Genomic DNA, 22,761 nt, shown 5'->3' on the forward strand with positions numbered 1-22,761 from the left:
GTCTAGATAGTTACTGTCATAGCTTAGTTTAAGGAGGCAACATCTATGTCAATAGATGGGAAGAGTGAAATTACATTCATATATATAGATACCCATCTATAGACATAGATTTTGCTGTGGAAAAATGCATTGAGATTATGTGTGAGAGGGACGTAGAGCCCCGTGAAGTCAACACAGGGGAATTTGGCGTCTTCCTTAAACTATTGCTTAGATTGGTGTGTCACCAAAATGTCAGCTAGAATAGCAGCTGACGTTGTGGTCATGTGATTATCTTGTTCAAAACGTCTAAAGGTCGTTTATCTTTGAGCCATTAAGTGCAGGTGAAAATCGTGAGGAAAGGCAAAAAAGTAGGCAAGGCATTACAAGGACATTTTATTTCATTCAATTCAATCTAAAGTTAGCAACATATCTAATAGTAAAAAAAAATAGTAAAATTAGCCTCTGACAGCTGTTTCTGAGATATTCCAGCTACTGGAGCATCATATCAAGCGAAGACTCTGTAAGTTGGGTATTCCGTCCTCGGAGATATATAGGTTAGACAGCGGAAGATAGTTCCTCATCAATATTTGTTGTGGTTCATTATGTCCAAGAGGGCGGGAGAGTTCAATTAAATCCAGTTTGATCGGGTCTTTAAGTAAATCCATGATCAGAAAGGATGGTTAGGTAGTAAAGCACGGTGAAAGGAAGGAGCGAATGGTTATGCAAAGCTCCATATTGAGGGAAAATGGATGCTAGCAGTTTCAAAGGTGTGCAAATACTGAGAGCAGGATATTTTTACCAGAGAAGGAAAGAAAGGGTGTTTTACGTTTCGAGCAAAGCTCTTCTTCAAAAACATATCAATTCCATCCAATAAGACACATGAGTAATTCCTGAAATAAAATAGCTTTATATTGACATAATTTTCTTTACCCTGATGTACAGGCTTTTAATTAAGTAAAATGAATAAGTGAATTCAGTAACTAGATTCATCATGATATTTTATTTCAAGAAAATATAGCCAAAAATGAAACTACGTAATGTAAGGTTGAACATTTATAATATACATCCAGTGATGTATCGGTCTTATATATTGTTGAAAATGAGAGAAACGAAAAACATGTTGCCCAGATGAGTGGGAAGGAAAATACAATATATATTGAGAAAAATCAAAGTGAAAAATATTCTTTTCGACAAAAGATGATGGTCAGTTGTAAGTAAATTAGTTGAAAATCAATAGCAGCATGTGTGTCTGATAACAAAGATTACATAATCAACCTAACGCTGGTACGAGAGGCTGGAACTCGATACAGTATCACGCTATTTTCTATCTTTTCCAGAATCTTGCTTCAGAAAGGTTTGTAGGGACGTGGTCCGAATTCATGTATTGGTGAGGTAATGTTGTTAAGTTGAGCTTCGTATTTAATTTACCATTGGAAATGTATAATAAGGAAGAGAGGGCAGCTATAAAGATTTTGTCTGGATCACAACCAGTATGTAAGTAATAAAACTTCCTATCATCTGAAAAGAAGAAAAGAGAAAAAATAAATAGCTGTTATTTTCAATGAATTCATAGAATGATTTAGAAAGAGGGTTATTATATTTTGATAAAATACATTTTATGAACTGTAATCATGTACAATTTTTTTTTTACAAAAGCCAGAAAAATCTTTACCACCAAATCATTATAAAGAAAAAAACGAGTGATATATAACATGAAGTGTTGTAAAATATTAAACGCTGTGATAAATTACCGTAAGTGTTGACGAGGGAGTTATTACGAAACAGCCACCAACATCGATTCCATGCGATTCAGTCGTTAGTCGATTTAGGAAAACTAGTATCTGTAATACAGAAAAAGAGAGACAACATGAACGGGGATTGTGTAAATAGAAACGTTTACCTTGTCTGTGGCTGCACAGAATGCACATTTTTTGGATCTATTTTAAAACGGGGGCCACATTTTTCATTAATGTTTTACGTAGTGTTTTTGGTACGGAAAGACTTTCAAACTTCGTATACTTATCTATTTTGTGTTATAGAACAGAAAAATATTTTTGTATTCGAATTTATTTCATGTAAAAAATTGTCTTATTTCGATAATTTCAACCAATCACTGACAAGTATTCAGTTGTTTACATTTACTCCTTTGGCTGATTAAGCGGTGTAAAGCGTATTTAATCTCCATACCTTCGTTTTATTTGCTTTTTTCATTTTAAATTTGCTTTAACCTTAACCCTAACCCTAACCGTAGGGTTAGGGTTAGGGTTAGGGTTAGGGTTAATTGTTTCAGAATCGTTTGTTTATGTAGTCGGCACTTAATGTATATCGGCTGAATGGACGTCAGTGATTGGTTGAAATTACAGAAATACAACTTTAACATGGAATAACTTATGGATTTCTTTTTTTTATTAAAGAAGACTAAGAGAAAAAGATGTTTTATATGACACATTCTACCAGTGTTCAAAGTTTCAAAGTGTTTCGTTAATGAAAAATGTGGCCCCCGTTGTAAAAAAGATCCCATTTTTTGAATAATTTCAACGATGGTAACTTGCGTTGATGCGCAAATAATTTGCGAATACTACGCGGGAATATGGATTAAACACTAGTTTTTATTCAGTCAACATTATGCTATCAATAATTCACAAATCCCGACTCAATGTTTTGTTTCTCGAAGCAATAGATATCGCTTTCCGTCTATTAGTCTTTGTATTACCCAGCTATCATGGGCTTTAAAAAGAGACTTACATGAAAAGTATCTCGTCATACATCAAAGCGATCACACGACGTTTGCATTCGTTGATTCAACAAAAAACCATCAGATTAGAAAATTACTCAGAGGACGAGATTTTATGGAAATAAATACCTATATTAATGTTAGCAATGAACGGTTATGTCATTTTCATCAAGAATTATCTTTCTAATTTTTATATAATGCACCGTGAAATAATTTTATAAGATATATATTCATATGGCTTATAGACTTTTATAGGATATCAATTTATGGCTGATTTAGTGAAATTCTAATGTGTTTACTAAAATTTGATAAAACCTGCTACGCGCATTATGAAACCACGAAAGAAACGTTTAATCGTTAATAATTGTGTCTGAGAGTGCTGAATTGTACGTGGACAGAAATAAAGTTAAATCTCTTGAAGCTGCATAAGCTCACATATGTATATACAGTGACGGGGAAAATAACCACTCATAAGAGTGTGTGTGAGAGAGAGAGAGAGAGAGAGAGAGAGAGAGGGAGAGAGAGAGAGAGTAAGAGAGAGAGAGAGAGATACACACACATATATATGCATATATATATTTCATATAACTACATATGTGTGTGCAATCATGTATGAAGCCATTTATTCTTATATTTTAAAAGGGAAATTAGAAGAAATATTGGCGCAAGGTTCGGGTGTTTCGTCCATTAAACCGACACTATTGATTGAATGGTAATTATTTTATCTACCCCAAAAAGATAAAAGGCAAAGACATTGCGGGTGGTCTGTGAATTCAAATAAAGACATGAAATCGTGCTAAACATTTTGCCCTGCGTAGAAACAGCCTTCTTTTAAAGAGAAATATTAAAAATATATTTTAAAAGTAAGACGACGAGATCATAAAGTTTGCTTACCTTTGCAATGACTTCCTGTTTTATGTCCTGAAATTGCATAAAATGAATGCTTTGTGTAATACTGTGAACCTAGATGTGAAATAGAAAATAATAATAATAATAATAATAATAATAATAATAATAATAATAATAATAATAATAATAATAATAATAATAATAATAATAATAATAATGATAAAAGGTCACATAAAACGAGAAAGCAACCACACTCTGGGATATGCCAATCAATACACACAGATAGAGAAATTAAGGCCAATAGGCCAGATATAGTTGTCAGAGATCACGAAGAAAGAAAAAATGCTTTCTAATTGATGTATCAATACCAGCAGATGACAAAACTCGTTGCCTCTTTAGAATATGCTGGAGGAAATGAGTTCGTTACTGAATGTCAACAAAAGCGAATGTCTCCCTTTGACTATCGATCACCAGTGGCCTTGCTATTGCATGGCTTCCAATAGGCTACGAGATTTTCCCTTGGTCGAGGATCATCGCCTGTTCCGCTATGCATAATTTACAGCGTTTGGTCCCGTTAATGTACAGGCCTAAATTCTCTAGGATTCTCCATGATATCGTGTGCGGAATCCCGTCGTCTACTAGCTGCCATACGTGGCTGGTTAATGACTTGACAAATCTCCATTCTGGTATCCTGAATGAGTATATGTGATTGGAGATGCGTTATTTGAACGAATTCCCGGAACAGCTGATGTACCTCCGTGGTCAGGTGTTGGCGTCGCTGGTTTTGGTGGTGTTGGTTCTGGCATTTTTGGTGTTGGCGTCATTGAAGGTGGCGATGGTGTTGGTGCCGTCACTGCCGGTGTTGGCGAAGGTGCCGTTGTTGTTATTATTGCTATCATCATTGGTGGACATGCTGTCATCGCTGCTCTAGATGTCATTGGCGATATCTCTGCTGCTATTTCCGTTAGGGATACTGACGTTGCTGTTGTCCCTGCTATTGGTGTTATTGCTGGCGATAGTACTGCTGCTTTTGCTATAGGCACTGTAGGGCCCGCTGCTGCAGATGCATCCGTTAAGGAAGCTGTTGCTGTCGGGCAATGTCGGGCCTGCTGCCGTAGATGTATCCCTTAAGGAAGTTGCTGCTGTCGTTGATGTTGTTGTCTCTGGCCATGGTGCTGTTAGTTCTATTCGCGCTTCCTGCTTCTGTGGTCACCGTTAGGGGATCTGCTGATGTTGCTGCTGTTGCTAGGGTCGGCCAGTATCTCGACTTCATAGATGGCGCAAACCAAATGATATTTCTGTGGCGATTCCTTCTGCGGTTGTTGGGGCCCGGCATGTAGGCGATGCGCTCCCTGATTCTCATACTAACATACTTCACCAGGTTTTTGAACACGGTGGGTGGGTGACACGAGGCTGTATTAATGTACTTTAGCTTCTCATTAGGCTTGCAGTAGGGCCTGTATGTGCCGAAGCCCATGTTGAGCGTGATGTCTAAGAAGTTCGCGGTGGTGAGGTTGGTCCCGATGGAGATTTTTAATCCCATGGAGGCAAGTGTGCTAATTAGATCTTTCCTAAGATTGTCTAGTGTGTGACCGTTAGCTCCCCTAGAGATGGCCAGGGTGTCATCTCCGTAGAGAACAGAAAGGAAAGAGGGGAACTTTTTCTTACTGGTATTAAGAATATACAACACGGTGAGATCGCATAGATCAGCGCTGTCCTAGACCTCCATTGCTACATCAAAGGAGACCATGGGTTTGGATTGCTTAAGCCAAGTCGAACTTCTATTGAACAACACTGTTTTCCTGGCGTGCAAAATGACTTCTACATCACTGTCGCTAACGCCACACACACACACACACATACACACACACACATGTATATATAAAGGAGACTACTAGGTGGACTGTTAATGTGCTATTAATAAATATCTAATTTTTTACCCCACTGTTTTAATTATATATATATATATATATATATATATATATATATATATATATATATATGCGAGTAAAAATAAATACAAAAAAAGGTGGATTTTTTTGTATGATTGTGTATAGAGGAATATATTATTTTGCTTAAAAGAGTTCCAACACTGTCTGTTTTTTATGTTTTATTTATATTCCTGCAGAACTAATGTGGGGTATAGAATATGGAATATACAATATATAATATAATATACAATATATAATATAAAATAAAATAAAAATGGATGGCACCATGAAATAAAGTATTGAATGTAGATGAAATATTGAGTGTTCAATATAAAGGATCAAATATATAAATATATAAATATAAATATATATATATAAAGGCGACTCGAGTTTCAGGGCTATTTCCCTTCGTCATGGCCGGTATGACAGTCTTTAACAGACTGTAATAAGTTGGCTGGTTTTCTGTCTTTTATACCAATTCCTTTGGATGGCAGCAGTAGGTGTCTGGCTAATTTTAGAATTGATGTTAAATCTATTTTTAGACATGATGATATTTTAATTTATTGTTTTGTGTGGGTTGTAGGGATAAGATTTTTAAACCCCAGTAGGTGTTTGGCTGTTCTTAGAAATGATGCCAAATCTATTTATAGAAATGATGATATCTGAGAGATTTTTTGTGTTTTGGTTACAGGGATAAGATTTTTAAACCCCAAGTAAGATGGATTTAATCATTGTTTGTTAAGAGTGGGTTTGAATTTCTTAATAAAGTCCTTTTCTTTGCATTTTCTTTCAATTTCATTCCGGTTGTAAAGTTTATGGAATGGAAATATAATAAAAGTTTGATGACCACATGTTGCTAGATGGTTACTCAGTGGTATTTGGCGGACTTCTGGGTTTTTAATCTGTTGTCGATGTACCCGTGAGCGTTCCGATAGTGCATTACCTGTCTGGCCAACGTACAATTCTTCACAATTAGGGCATTTGATGCAGTAGATTAGATTTCTACTTTTGCAGTTCATGTTCGCATTGGTGAATATTTTCCCTGTTTTTGTGTTCATATATGGGCCGGTATGGATTGATCGGCATGTGCCGCATCGGCTATCATTGCATTTGGATACAGTGAATGTTTGATTTTTGTTGCTGAGGTCAAACCTTGCCTTTGTTAATAGTTTTTTCAAGTTTTTAGGTTGTCTCTTACTGAGAGTTATATTTTGATCTGTAATGATATTTCTCAATTCCTTACTTTGTGCAAGGATCGGTAAGTTCGCTTTGGCGATATTAAAGATGTTCTGGTGGCATGGATTTTGTGTCACTATAAATGGAATGATCTTTTCCTGTTTGTCTTTTCTTTGCGGTGTCCTCAGTTGTTGTATGGGTATTTTCGAAGCCCGCTGAATACCATTTTCTATGAGTCGTGATGGGTATTTTTGCTTCACCAGAAATTCTTTCAGTTCGATCAGGCGTTGATTTCTGGTCTCTATATCCTCTACAATAGTAAATATTCTCCTGGCTAGGCAGTATGGTATGTTGCGTTTTGTATGGGGTGGATGGCACGATTTAAAGTTCAAGTATTGGTGTGTGTCTGTGTGTTTGTAATATATATCTGTGGTAATGGCGGTGTTCTTTTTAATTACCATTATATCTAGAAATGGTAATTTGCTACTGTTCATCTCCTTTGTGAATTGGATGGATGGGTGTAGGTTGTTCAGGAGGGTGTTAAATTCCTCCACAATGCTTTGAGGTTTGGTCCAGATTATGAAGCAATCGTCCAGGTATCTCTTCCATGCTTTTTCTATAAACTTCCTAAATTCGGTGTTATATCTCTCCTCTATTTCCTGGTAGAGTTTTTGTTCCAAGTAACCCATCACCGAATTCGCATAAACGGGGGCAAACCTCGTCCCCATAGCCGTGCCTTTAATTTGGATATAGTTCTTACCATTGAAGAAGAACGTATTATTTTCCAGGATAAGTCTCACTGATTCTAGTATAAATGTCACCGTGTACCTGTTGGGAATTGCTTCTCTGTGTTTGTTTACCCAGTATTCAACCGCCTTTATTCCTAAATCATGTGGGATATTTGTGTATAGGCTTACTACATCGAAGCTCAGTAGGATTGAATTTGTTTCAGTGGTTTTGGGAAGATGGGATAAAAAGTCGATGTCATCTTCAAATGTTGTATAATGGTTTGACTGTGATTAATATTCTGGGCAATCCATCGATTTCACATAAAAAGGAACTGCCATAAATAATAGACGCGAAATTGTTATAGACTATTAGCAAAATATGTAAACGTCGTGACGTCCATGTATTGTCTTATTCAGGGAGGTCGATATAATATTTCACTTCTTCCTCAATATACTCGTTTGTCCGTTTTCGCATTAAAAGCGCTTTATTATACTGATACGACGAATCAATTCTGTGTTTACTTCAACTATTTATTGTCAATTTCTTTCAGATTTCCGATAAATATAAATGCATATTGTATCGATGTGTCTCAATGAATATGCATGCATTCATGCATATGTACATATATGCATGTGTGTGTGTATGAGTGTGTGTGTGTGTATGTGTGTGTGTGTGTGTGTGTAAAGATATACATACACCACACACACACACACACACACACTCTCTCTCTCTCTCTCTCTCATACATACACAAACACATCTGCTTACAGTCAGTTATAAACACTGTTCGCTGTGTTTGGCGCGGATCGGTTTCTAAACAGGAGATAATTAAAGTATCATTAGTTCATTGATATCGATTAGTTTCTATTGATATACGAAGCATTACTTTGAAACTGATGTGATTTTGTAAGTGTCTTACAAATATTTTTTATGTCTCTCATGATTTGCACAGCGCAGTACAATATCCCACACGTATTTATATACACAAAGAAACATGCATCTCATATCTATGATATGTCTAAACAGATTAACAATAGAAGTCACTTAGAATTTCATCTACAACACTAAACTTATGCTGAATACATATACATACATACATACATACATACATATATATATATATATATATATATATATATATATATATATATATATATATATATATATATATATATAGGTTATGAGGGATAGTGGTGTCAATTAGACCCAGAGGTTTCAGGTAATGCTGAGTAAGTGCTATGGATAGACCATAGTTAATCTCCTGGTTTGGTGGTTATGCGAATAAGTGATCCAACGTAGGTCTTATATCAGCGTGTGAATATAAGGATTTACTTTTCATAATGAGATACAAAAAACCAAAGCTGTGTATAATATAGAACATTTATAAATAAAATGTCTTACAGCTGTTTCCAGGATATTTATTATATCCCTCCATCGGAGACGGCGTGAGAGGATGATTAAGCAATAGTTAGTTTAGTTAAGATAGGAAATAGAGAGTGAATGTAGGGATATTGTATTTGTAAATCCATTGTTTAGGCAGAATGGTGTACATATAAGATTCCAATATTTTGTGAGTAAAATCCAATTGTTTTTAAGATTGATCATTGCCTTTGTAAATCCATTATTAAGATTCCAATACCCTATGAGTAAAATCCAACAATCTTTGAAATTGGTCATTCCAAATACAGAGTTTATACACAGTGTTATTGAATCAAGGGTTCTGTTTAAAGTGACCTAAAAGTAGGGAATATAATGTCTCGAAGGGCTTCCCAATTCAATTACATAGCAGAGTGATGCTTTGACAAGACTCTAAGATACAAAAAAATGTTCTAAAAACCGAAGTCGGCCGACAAGAATTTTACTTCCTGTTTTCAGTATATTTTATCACAATGAAGAAAGACAACAACAGACTACGGTAAAACACAAGCTAAATAAATACACAGTAATCACAAAACCACTCAGTTTTTCATTTTAATTTTCCACACACATGCACACACATAGTGAGGCATTGAAACAAATACACATGTATATTTACTCATAAATCTAACATTCAATAAGTAGCATATCTATCTATCTATCTATCTATCTATCTATCTATCTATCTATCTATCTGACGGAAGTACTGTCACATCGGCTGCAGAGGTAAACGTTTATTTGACCGTTTATTGTCCACATTTTGTTGGAATTTTTAAATATTTTTGTTGCGAAGCAGCTAGGCTTCATTTTTGTGTATTTTCAAGGGCAGGAATTGGCCCCCAGGGGCATTTTCGGCCCTAGCAAAATACAAAAATTTCTTTCTCGAACGCTTGTCTTGTTCTTTTGATGAGCATTTCCCGAGGCTTCAGATGCCAGAAGAAAAAAAAGAACAGAGTAGCACGTGCTCACACAGTGACAGGAACGCAGTTGCTGTAAACGTCACAAAGACGGCGATTACAGCTACTAACAGCCCTCTCACCACCACCACCACCACCACCACCATGAAAACTATGAGGAAATCTGGATCGGAGGCGACTGCTACTAACGTAGTCTCTCCATCTACTAACACCAGTGACAACAACATGAAAGTTAACATCGCCACCACCACCAGCAACAACAACAACAGCAAGGACGCAAAGTTATCGGCCGTCAGCACTGACACCATCACCTGTTCAACAAACTCTGCTGCCACTACCACCACCTTTGAACCAGGCAATACATACACCAACATAAACAAAAATATTCAAAAGAACATGTCCGCCAGCACAACAAAAACAAATTTCGCAAATGCTCTAAAGGAAAAAAGAACAATAGTGACATTCACACAACAACAAATCAAAGACACAAGAGTAAGAGGAAAACAAAACAAAATGCAAACACAAACAAAGCAGGGAGATTCACATCTCCCGAAAATACACCTAACACCATGCAAAAAACAATGCTAACAGCAATAAACAGTACAAACACAGAGTTGATGAATTACATCAACTCTAAAACAAACATCACAAATAACGACATCAAAACAAACAACCACCCACGCACAACACCGCCAAAACACATTAAAATTTACCATGTATCACCAGCATTGCACCACAAAATAAAATCCCTCTACCCCAACTCGGTAGGGGTATGTCAAAAATATTTGTGCAAGAAATTGTACAATAGCCTCCTTGGTGAGAAATCCAAGGAGGAAACAAAACTTGCAAACAGTAAGTAGCTCACTTTTCCTTTCCTTTTGTGCTTTAAAGCACACGTATAAATAGAATCATGGTGAAGATTGGTTGTGTGAATGTGCGTGGCTTGGGGTCCCCTTGGAAACAAGGGTACCTCTTAAATGACATCAAGTCACACAATTTGGATATCATAGCCATTTGTGAGACCAGACTCCATGAACCGCGGGCCCTAAAGTCCATGTTTGGCGGACAGTTTAACATTTATTTTTCTCCCTGTCTGCCGAGGATGGGCGGTAGTGGCATGGCGGTTCTTAATCGCAAGAGTCTGGATCTCCAAGTAAAGACGATATTTACGGACCCGGAGGGTAGACTGGTTGTCCTAGATGTGGACGGCAGCGATGGAGGCGCTTTTCGGTTGCTGGCAGTTTATGTGCCTCCTTTAACAGGTCGGTCGGACTTCTTTCGACGTCTAGAAGTATTCCTGGGAACGTCTCGTCCCTTACTTTTAGTGGGGGATTAGAATGCTACCTTGGACACGCATCTAGATTACGTGGGGAGTGACAAAACTAGAAGGGGATGCAAAGGCCTCAGAGACCTGCTCAGACGCTTCCAGTTGTCTGACAGGTACCGACTCGACCACCCAAATGTGCCAACGTGGACTTGGAGCAACCGCATTGGGTCGTCGAGATCGTATCTAGATAGGATAGTGTGTAGGACAAGAGATAGAGATAGTTTAGGATGTCCACAGTTCCACATAGTCAGCTACACGGATCACAAACTTGTGACGTGTACGCTAGACTTAGATAAGGCACATAGGCAGGGTCCCGGTTACTGGAAACTAAACGCGTCTTTCCCGTCGAGACAGGTTTTCAGAGACCGGATTAGCACGTTAGTACAGAGGGCTTTGACGGGAGCCATTGTCAACAACAAATGGTGGTTTGCCCTCAAGAGAGCAGTAAGGGCGGAAGCAATAAGGTATAGCAGGGCACTAGCTGTAGAGAGGAACAGAGTAGAGGGGGAGCTAGTGATAAAGTTAGAAGAGGCATTGCGAAGTGGCATCGCATCCGACGTTTTAGCGGCGAGGTTGGCCCTCGACCAACACTTCAATGCTAAACACGAAGGGTGTGCTGTCAGGGCAAGGATGCGTTCTCTGAGGAATGAAGGTGTTGGAGCCGCGCGAGAGGCCCTGGTGGCGGAGGCGCAGTAGGGTAACAGAGCCACCATCCGGTCTCTGGTAGACGAACAGGGGCGCGAATTGCTCGAGCCTAGCAAGATGTGCGAGGCGTTTCAGCGGCATTTTGCCCGACTGTTCGGGAGGAGTGGCGAGCGAGAAGGCAGGGTGGACTTTAGTGCCTACCTGCACAGCTTGCCACGACTCTCGGCAAGAGAGGTGGAGTGCTGCGAAGGAGTCATCACGGCGGAGGAGGTGAGGGACGCGATGGCGGGTTGCTCGACGGACAAATCTCCGGGTTTGGATGGTCTGCCCTACGAGCTTTACAACTGTATGCCAGACTTGTTTGGAGACGTCTTGGCGGCCGTGTACAGCAACTGGCAGCAGAACGGGAGCATTCCCGGTTTTGTGAGCCGAGGAGCGGTAACGCTGCTGAAGAAAGATCCAAACAAGGGGGACGCCATAGATAACTTTAGGCCCATCACTCTGCTCAATGCAGACTTGAAAATTTTGGCCAAGGTGTTAGCCAAGCGGTTGGCGCTTGTCATCGAGAAACTGGTCGGCACGGAGCAGACGTGCGCCGTGCCGGGCCGGAGCATCCATGACAACCTCCATCTGATGCGCTACATCATGGAGAGGGTAGTTAAGGAACCTGGCATGGGTGGGGCCCTGATCAATTTGGATCAATCCAAAGCTTTCGATAGGGTAGACCATCGATACTTGGAGGCCGTCCTCGAAGCGGCCGGCTTCGGTCCCGTTTTCCGCGACTGGATGGCTGCCTTGTACACAGGCATCCGTTCGGTTGTTCGTGTTAATGGACGTCTATCGGTACCCTTCGACATTGCACGTTCAGTCCGTCAGGGATGCCCCTTGTCTCCGCTCCTGTACGTATTGACTCTCGAGCCACTACTGCGGAAGCTGGCGACGCTGAGGGGCATCCCGCGAGAACTGGGGTGCGGGACGAGCGTGTCGGCATACGCGGACGACGTCACCGTCATAGCGTCTAGTCACGAGCACATCGAGCTTGTCGGCGAGACGCTGAAAGACTACGAAGCGGTGACGGGAGCGAAAATCATCCGGGATAAGTCGGTGGGTTTGCTGCTCGGCACCTGGAGAAGCAAGCCCATACCGTCCGGCAGCGCCTCAGTAGTGGGACGCTGGACGGACGGTCCGGTCAAGTTGCTCGGAGTCTGGTTCGGTCCGGACCTGCAAACGGAGAAGAACTGGGTCGAGATAACGAGTAGGGTGGCCACTCTCTGCCGGCAATGGTCCGAGAGGAAGCTGTCCCTAAAAGGTCGGGCGGAGGTGGCGAACGCGTACATCGCGTCCGTCATCGAATACCGCCTGACCGTCGTGCCTTGTCCCGATCGCGCCATCACCGAAATGGAGCGCATCCTCTTCCGCTTTTTGTGGAAAGGAAGCGTTCCGATGGTGAGGCGATCCGTTTGTTGCCAACACCCGCTGAAAGGAGGGCTGGGCATGCCGTGGTTGATGATGCGCAGACATGCGCTGAGACTGCGACACCTCCGGCTCTACGTAGACGACGGTGAGCAGGTGTGGTCGCCGTTTGTGCGACGCGCTTTCCCGCAGCTCGTCTCCATGACCGAGCTGCAGTCGTGGATCAAAAAGAGGCCGAGGAATGGCGAATGGCACCGTGAGTGTCGCGTTGCTCTGCAACAACTTTGACGTCCCGGGTCGACCTTGAGCGGCTGCATCACAACGAAGTCATTCTATAGGGGATTAGTGGAGGGCAGGTACGACGACGATCTCGGGGCGAACCTGGGCGTCGACGAGGAATACCTGACCCGCCTGTTCAGGACGACTTTCGGGCCGGGACCTATGGACAACTTCCAGAGATCCCTGGCCTGGCAGTGTTACCGAGAGGCGCTACCCGTTCGAGATAAGCTCTATAGACACGGCTCGCGAAATGCGGGGCCGACCTGCCCAAGATGCGGTAAGAGCGACGAAACCGTTCTGCACGCACTCGTGCAGTGTCAAACCATTTCGGAGCTGTGGGCTTATGTCGAACGACTGCTGTCACGTGTGGGACGAGTCGGTTTATCAACCGAGTCTATCGTCAATATCGTCACGCCTCCTTCCTTTAAACGGGAAGGAAGAGCTGTATTTATCGTACTTGTGGCTATGGCGAAAGAATGCATCTGGTGGCCGCGTCTGAAAGGATTAGAGACAAATACTTTCCTCTCTGGTCAATCTCTCATCAACTTTTTCAAGTATCACTTGAAAAGGAAGGTGAGAGTAGAGAGGCAAGTGTTGTCTAGCAAATGTTTCGAAAAAAGATGGATACATGTAGCAAGAATGGCACGTATGACCGACGAAGCCACCTTGACCATGATTCTATAAAACGTTTAAAATTTTGTAAACAGAGAGTTACTTACGTTTCTTGCATAAATAAAAGGAATTTTATTTAACAAATTGTGACACCAAGGACCGAGGTTAGCGTGGTTTTTTCCGTAGGTTTTTCTTTCCACGGATAACCTCCCCATTTATTGGGTATTTTCTGTATTATTTCGTATTTTGTGTAAATACCCCAAACGTTTTGCGATGTTTTTTTCATCGTTGTCCCCACTTTTTTTTCTGCTTTGTTTACGCCCCCCCCCTCGAAAAGAAAAACTCTACATTTGTATTTTGTCCCCTCTGTGTTGAGCCCTGTTTGGCTAATAAAGAAACATATCTTTCTATCTATCTATCTATCTATCTATCTATCTATCTATCTATCTATGTGGGAACGTCACGACCTTTACTGTTAGTAGGGAACTGGAACGCTACTTTGGACACGCATATAGACTATGTGGGAGTGGATAGGAGTAGAAGGGGATGTAAGTGCCTCAAAGACCTGCTCAGACGTTTCCATTTGTCTGACAGGTTCCGACTCGACCATCCGAACGTGCCAACGTGGACTTGGACAAACTGCGTCGGATCGTCGAAATCGTATCTAGATAGAGTTCTATGTAGGACAGCGGATAGAGATAGTGTAGGATGTCCACAATTTAAAATAGTCAGCTACACAGATCACAAGTTTGTGACGTGAACGCTCGACTTAGATAAGACACATAGGCAGGGTCCCGGTTACTGGAAACTGAACGCTTCGCTCTTAGCGCGGCAGGTTTACAGGAACCGGATTAGTGAATTAATTAAGAGGGCGTTAACAGGAGCCATTGTTAACAACTGCTGGTGGTTTGCCCTGAAAATGGCAATTAAATCGGAATCTATTAGGTTTAGTAAAAAACTAGCGATAGATCGAAATAGAGTAGAGGGAGACTTAGTTAAGAAACTAGAAGAGGCACTTACAACTGGCAGCGCAACCAACGTTTTGGCTGCGAGGATGGCCCTCGACCAACACCTCAACGCCAAACACGAAGGTTGCGTCGTCAGAGCTAAAATGCGTGCCTTAAGGAACGAAGGGATCGAAACTGCGCGAGAAGCCCGGGTGGCGGAGGCGCAACGCAGTAACAGAGCCACCATTCGGTCTCTAATCGATGAACAGGGATGTAGTTTGCTCGAACCCGAAAGGATGTGTGGGACCATTCAATAGCACTTTGCTCGACTGTTCGGTGCGAGCGGTGAGTCGGAACGCAGGATGGACTTCACTGCCTACCTGATCGGCCTGCCGCGGCTCTCGGCGGGAGAAGCAGAGTGTTGTGAGGGTCCCATCACAGCTGCTGAAGTAAGGGATGCTATGGCGGGCTGCGCGAGGGATAAGTCACCTGGATTGGATGGTCTACCCTACGAGCTGTATTGTCAAATGCCAGACTTGTTTGGCGACCTCTTGGCATCAGTCTACTGCAACTGGCAACAAAACGGGAGAATTCCCGGTTTCGTGAGCCGAGGTGCAGTGACATTGCTGAAGAAAGACCCAAACAAGGGGAATTTTATAGATAATTTCAGGCCCATCACTCTGCTCAACGCAGATTTGAAAATTTTGGCCAAAGTAATAGCCGAGAGGTTGGCGCTTGTCATCGATAAACTGGTCGACAGGGCGCAAACATGCGCCGTGCCGGGCAGAAGTATCCATGACAACCTCCACCTCATGCACTACATCATGGACAGGGTAGTTAAGGATCCTGGCATGGGTGGGGCGCTGATCAATTTAGATCAATCTAAAGCCTTCGATAGGGTCGACCATCGATACCTGGCGGCCGTCCTCAGGGCAGCTGGCTTTGGTCCCGTCTTTCGCGGTTGGATCGCTGCCTTGTATAGCGGCATCCGATCGGTAATTCGGGTAAACGGTCACCTGTCAAAACCGTTCGACATCACGCGTTCGGTCCGTCAGGGATGTCCCCTGCCGGCGCTTCTGTATGTATTGACGCTCGAACCACTACTGCGGAAGCTGGCGACACTGAGGGGTATCCCACGAGAGCTGGGTTGTGGGACGAGCGTGTCTGCATATGCGGACGATGTCACCGTCGTAGTGTCGAGCGAAAAGCACGTCGAGATGCTAGGCGAGACACTTAAAGAATACGAAACGGTGACAGGAGCAAAAATTAACCCGGAAAAGTCAGTGGGTTTGTTACTCGGCACCTGGAGAAGTAAGCCCATACCGTCCAACAGTGACTCCGTAGTGGGACGCTGGACGGACGGACCGGTTAAACTGCTCGGGGTCTGGTTCAGTCCGGACCTCCAAATGGATAAAAACTGGGACGAGATCACCAGTAGAGTGATCAAACTCAGCCAAACATGGGCTGAGAGAGAGTTATCTCTAAAAGGCCGGGCGGAGGTGGCTAATGTGTATATCGCATCAGTCATCGATTACCGCCTGACCGTCGTGCCTTGTCCCGATGCCACCATCACGAAACTAGAACGCATACTTTTCCGCTTTCTGTGGAAGGGTGGCGTTCCGATGGTGAGGCGATCCATTTGCTGTCAACAACCGTTACATGGAGGACTGGGGATGCCGTGGTTAATGATGCGCAGACATGCGCTGAGACTGCGGCATCTCTGGAACTTCATTGACGACGGTGAACAGGTGTGGGCGCCGTTTGTGAGGCACGCCTTCCCGCAGCTCGTCTCACTCACCGAACTGCAAACATGGATCAGGAAGAGACCGAAACTGGGCGATTGGCACCGCGAGTGTCGCCAAGCTCTACAACAGCTCTGCCGTCCGGGATCAAACTTGTGCAACTTCCAAACGACCAATGCGTTCTATAGAGGACTAGTGGAGGGGAGGTCTGACGACACTCTCGGGGCAAACCTGGGTGTCGACGAGAAATTCCTAACCCGCCTTTTCAAGACGACGTTCGGGCCGGGGCCTATGGATAATTTCCAGAGATCACTGACTTGGCAATGCTATCGAGACGCACTACCAGTTCGAGAGAAGATCTACAGACACGGTTCGAAAACCACCGGACCGACCTGCCCGAGATGCGGTCAGAGCGACGAAACCGTTCTGCACGCACTCGTGCAGTGTCCAGATATTTCAGAGCTGTGGACCTTCGTCGAACGGCTGTTGTCGTGTGTGGGACGAGCCCACTTATCAGCCGAGTCTATCGTGAATATTGTTCCGCCACCTTCCTTTAAACGGGAAGGAAAAACGGTTTTTGTAACACTGATAGCTATGGCAAAAGAATGCGTGTGGTGGACGCGTTTGAAAGGTCTACAAACAAACACTTTCCTCTCTGGTCAGTCCCTCGTCAACTTTTTCAAGTACCACTTGAAAATTTGCTTCCGATATGCTTCCTTTAATGAATTCAAATATTAATTTTAGACTCAAAATATAAGAAAATTATTTTCTCCTATAAGTAGACGTTAAATTGTTAGATTATGAAGGTAATATTGAGCTCTTAATTGTTATCAAATATCTTCTTTCTACAAATGGAAATAAAAATTAGAAGGCGTTAGTATATACGTTCTTTCCATTATGATATAACAGAATGGATAACTAAATATATAGCTTCCAGTGGCCTGTGTGTTTGTGTGTGTGTGTGTGTGTGTGTGTGTGTGTGTGTGTGTGCGTGTGCGTGCGAGCGCGATCACGTGCACGCGTGACTTTCTATAAATGAATGACACTTTTTTGTAAAAGAAGTTAATGTTTTCTTCCTTATTATAATTCGATAAACATGGTCGGAAGTGTTCTCTATTTAGTTTTCCTATCAACACTTAATAATATCTTCTTGAACGACAATTAACACACCTCTATTGCATAAACTTCAATTAGTTTCTTTTATATAACACCTTAATGAAAAAGTGCCTAAGTGATAGCAAATGGGTATATTTACCATTGCATCATACATCTGTTTAACTTTGTCAACAATATAATCGTTTATGTTGATGTTACAAGAATAATCAATATGCGCTCATTCGTTTTTTGAAGTTGCCAAAGAAGATGAAAGAATACGTATGTGATGTGTGTGTATGTACATATCATCGTGTATATGTACATATGTGTGTGTGTGTGATTCTGTATGCGTGTGTTTATATATATCTATAATGGATTAATTTGCAGTTAGTAATAAACAGTTATTGACTACCCAATCGCCATTTTCCTTTTCTTCTTAAATATGAATATAAGCTATATGTTTATATATATATATATATATATATATATATATATATATATATATACTCTTTTACTCTATTACTCTATCTCTAGTATTCGAGTACTATTATTTACAGAGTCAAATGGCCTGAAAAACTAATTAATTAATTGATTACATCAAATGCATCTTACTCCAATTAAATATTCTAAATGACTTGAAATGCTCGTCCTGCCTTGGATTTTGTTGTCCTTTTTCCTTTAATACATATGTATGTGTGTATGTACATGTATATGTGTGTATGTGTATATATATATATATATATATATATATATATATATATATATATATATATATATATATATATATATATACATATATATTTATATATATATGTATATATATATATAAATTTTCTCTTATGTTGTTATTCTCTCCCCCTCCATCTTGTTATTTTCCTCCCTAAAATAAATTCCTACTTCCGGTATCGAAGCCAACCTAATTAAAATTAATTAAAACCAATTTGTAGTAAACTCTCATATTTTGAACCCTTTTTTATGCCCTTATTTTTGTAAGCTATGATGTACTCCCATCTTACTCTACTATTTCATAGTTTTAAACTGAATCATTCGCTTCTTCCCTAGTGTTTGTAGCTTTCCACCATATTTCCTTCTTCTATTTCCGTTACCTAAATTCACTCCGGGAACGCTGAAATATTGAAATTGTTGACCAATAGGTTTTTGTTTACCTTTATTTGTACAACCCAATATAAATTTTAGGGTTGCTTGCCAAAAGAATTGTATCAGACAACAAAAGGCAAGCATAATTCGATAAAATATGATGAGAATATACACAAACATTTCATCGGTTTCATAAACTTCCAGTAGTATAAAATTAACAATATGTTGTTTAAATATATATATACACACACACACACACGCACGCACGCACACACACACACACACACATGTAGGCATAATAAATATTATGCTTACATGTGTGCATGTTTGGATGCTTGCTAATGTTTTGTCTATTCATTAAAACACATCACTTTCTTCGAAGTCAACAACAATCAGAATATCAATGATACAGAAACGTCAATGTGTTTACCACAACGCCAACAATGACTCCATATTTATCTAGTCGTATAATTTGCTCAGTCAGAATTGATTCAGTTGCGTAAGTGATAGGTTTATTATTATTATTTTTTTCATGCGTTGCTGTGTTGAAAAAACCTCGGTCGTCAGTGCAGTGTTTTCGAGTTCAGGTTGTTCTGGTTACCCAAAGCCCCAGTTTTTTATGGTATGGACATCCATATGTAGACATGTATTGTTGTGCAACAATAGCACTTGATTTGACAGTAAACCTTGGCGTTTCGTGCGAATAGTTGGTTTTAGTTTGTTGGTCAGCATTTTACTGTAGCTTACACTGGTGACTGTAGACCCTTTTCCCAGGTCATATTGCAGTACAAGTCTTTCTATGTTTCGAAAAACAGTCAGTGTCACTTTTTTTGCGGAGTGTTGAGGCTTGAATTTCTTTTTCCTCGGAGGTTCCAGGTTTTACCATTCCATACTCTGCCTTTTGGATTCTGGTTTAAAGTGATGGACCCATGTCTCAAATCCTGTAACTATTCTCTCTAAAAGCGCTTCGCCTTCGTCGCCGTAGCGGTCGAGTGAACGATGTCACACCGCCGCCCGATTGTACATATGCGCTTCAGTGAGCTCTTTTGACATTCATCTCGTATAGATTGTACGGAATCAAAGCCTGTCGTGGAAGATTTTAGAAGCAGAAGCATAATTAATTTGCAGAGAACATGCCCCTCATGGATGGTCATTCGACGGTTCACCTGAACCATCTTTCGAGCTTGTTGAATTTTCTCATCAATAGCAGAGGCTGTGGCCGTCCTTCTCCCTCTAGGTGCTTCGGGCTTGTCCGTCCAATTTGAGAATTCTCGATCCAGTCACACACACTTCTACTGGAAACCTATGATAAATTTCAGCCTCTGACACACCTGGAAACCAGAGAAATCAGTTCTGTGATCAATATCCTTCCTTGGTGCTCACTTTCCAGTAGAGAATAAAGACTAGAGAGAACAGGGTCAAATCACGGTTACGTAGCCAAAAAAGTGCCACGAGAGCGCTGGAAGCAGTTCAGCCAAACAAAAGCAAGTTTTAGCGAAAGTGTGGATAACTTTTGACTGCCTCTTGTATGACACAAAATTGAAGTTTGGATGATACCAGCAGCAGTTTCTATTACTTCTTATAATTTGGATCTATTTCATCTGTCTTATACGCTACAATTAACAGAGCAGATTTGCTAAGAGAATTTAACATCACATCAGTCTAGTGGCCTCCATTTCCGTGCGCATTGATTTCTCGACCCCAGACATATGACGAGCAAATGTGACCAATTCAGGGAGAGAGAGAGAGAGAGAGAGGGAGAGAGAGAGAGAGAGAGAGAGAGAGCGAGAGAGAGAGATAGAGAGATAGAGAGAGAGAGAGAGAGAGAGAGAGAGACAGAGAGACAGGCAGACAGAGAGACAAAGAAACAGAGTAAGAGAGAAAGAGGCAGAAAGAAAGCGAGAGATGGTAATTTATTCAATCTCTTTGGATGAGAGACAAACTTAACCTTGTCATAATATGAAGACAGAAAGTAAAGAAACGAAATACACGACAAAAGGTCGTTTTACTTCATCAATACGCTTATATGTTATAACTACAATAGCAATACGGATGTGATGTAGATTAGATAACCTAGAGTTATTAAAAAAATTTGTACAACTTACCGATTTGTTTAAAAGAATTCCGCACCAAAATAGTACAATCCAAGAAAGCACAGATAGCAAAACCAGTACAGTGGCATAAATGTTTGTATACATGTCATTTTTGAGAGAATCATTTATTAGTCCGTAAGTAAGGATACAGCAGCTGATGACACTACCGAACACGGTACACCCTGAAATAAACTGCAAGGAATGATTTACTAGACTCAGTATTGAACTAAGAGTATCATGAGTGTTACATATGTCTGTAATCTCTCTATGATTCTTAATAATATCCGACTTAGTTGATTGCTTCTCCGTTACGTAACTTTGAGCTTCATTCGCCACTTTGTTAAAGTGATGCATCAGAGTAACTGTGATTAGGAGATTTATGTACACATCACTTAATATGGCTAGAGCTGACATTGAATTAAATACAACCTGCAGTGCTAAAATTGGGATGATATATTTATAATCAGCGGGTGCAGGATATTTGAAATACGTCAACAAATCAGTACTCAACAGCGGTATTACAAGGTCCATAGTTATGCTCCCAATAATAACCAGACATATTAATATATACACTGACTTATATATTATAGGTTTGTTATACCAGATATTTTCTTCATGTTCAGTTTTAAGTTCGGCAAACTTTTCAATTAGTTCCTTGTGTCTAGATTTTTTGAACAGTTTTATCAATAGAGTTAAAGATTGAAATATGCGGAAAAATATTACGTAAATATATAGAAACAATACATCGCTTTCCATATTTCCCATTTTTACTAAGGAAACAATGTGCCGAATAGGATTTAGAAGTAAATACGAATAGAATAGTAACGAGAGAACTTGTAAAGAGAAACCTTTAACTTTGTTTGATTTCAGCAATGATATATCGGTCATTGATTTGAGAATACTATTAATTTTTGCATAAACTTCGAGAGCTTTCAAGAAAGGTGCTTCATTTGTGTTCACTGTCTCCATAATTACGTCTTTTCACGACTTGTTGGCTGACAAGCTCGCTCTGAAAAATCTACTCAAGTCATACGAGACTTCTCTCACTATGAGAGTGAGCACAAGTACATCTCCTTGGCTATTTATACTTGTGTGATACGCAATTATTTGTCGTAAAACATTATTTGTCTTAAGGGACACTTGGAAAATATTAAAAAAAATATAAACAAATACTTCAATACGACATTATTATTGACCAAAGCAGCTTATACAAAACACGGCAAATAATTTTTCTTCGTAATTACAGGTGTGAAATGAGTGCATGAATGTATAAGTTTGTATTATATATATATAAGAATGTATTATATATATGTGTGTCTGTGTGTGTATACAGATGTCTCTCTCTCTCTCTCTCTCTCTCTCTCTCTCTCTCTCTCTCTCTCTCTATATATATATATATATATATATATATATATATATATATATATATATATATATATATATATATATATATATGTGTGTGTATGGATTGGGTAATCTTAAGTATATCATTATGAAGGTGAAAATTACATTTTTATGCATATAACTTTCCGTATTCCCGAGCGTCATACTAATATATCCTTTTGTTATTTACACCACCTGTCCTCGTCTGTTTTTATTATTTGTATATTCTCCCATATATATATATATATATATATATATATATATATATAAACGATTAGATTCCCCTAGGCATCAATCATGTCTAATCAAGTTTTTCATACATAATATATGTCCTATAACAGGAATACATAAACACCAATCAATTTTTATCATTTTTGTTCATTATTCGACATATGTG

General features: G+C 40.3%; 2 protein-coding genes across 3 annotated transcripts in view; both read right to left on the reverse strand.

Moving 5' to 3' along the window:
- The window catches only part of LOC106880719 (uncharacterized), a 98,902-nt gene that overhangs the window by 37,287 nt on the left and 38,854 nt on the right, over positions 1–22,761 (reverse strand). The gene's annotated exons all lie outside the window — the stretch shown is intronic.
- Positions 961–22,011, reverse strand: LOC106878193 (uncharacterized). Its single transcript, XM_089355943.1, has 4 exons — positions 20,994–22,011; positions 3,608–3,676; positions 1,731–1,820; positions 961–1,497 (listed from the first exon to the last, which is right to left on the reverse strand). The coding sequence occupies exons 1-4, from the start codon at positions 21,948–21,950 to the stop codon at positions 1,441–1,443; spliced, it is 1,173 nt and encodes a 390-aa protein (XP_089212069.1). The 5' UTR covers positions 21,951–22,011; the 3' UTR covers positions 961–1,440.

This window comes from Octopus bimaculoides, chromosome 8 (genome assembly GCF_046866305.1).
Source record: "Octopus bimaculoides isolate indiv1 chromosome 8, ASM4686630v1, whole genome shotgun sequence".
Lineage (NCBI taxonomy): Eukaryota > Metazoa > Mollusca > Cephalopoda > Octopoda > Octopodidae > Octopus > Octopus bimaculoides.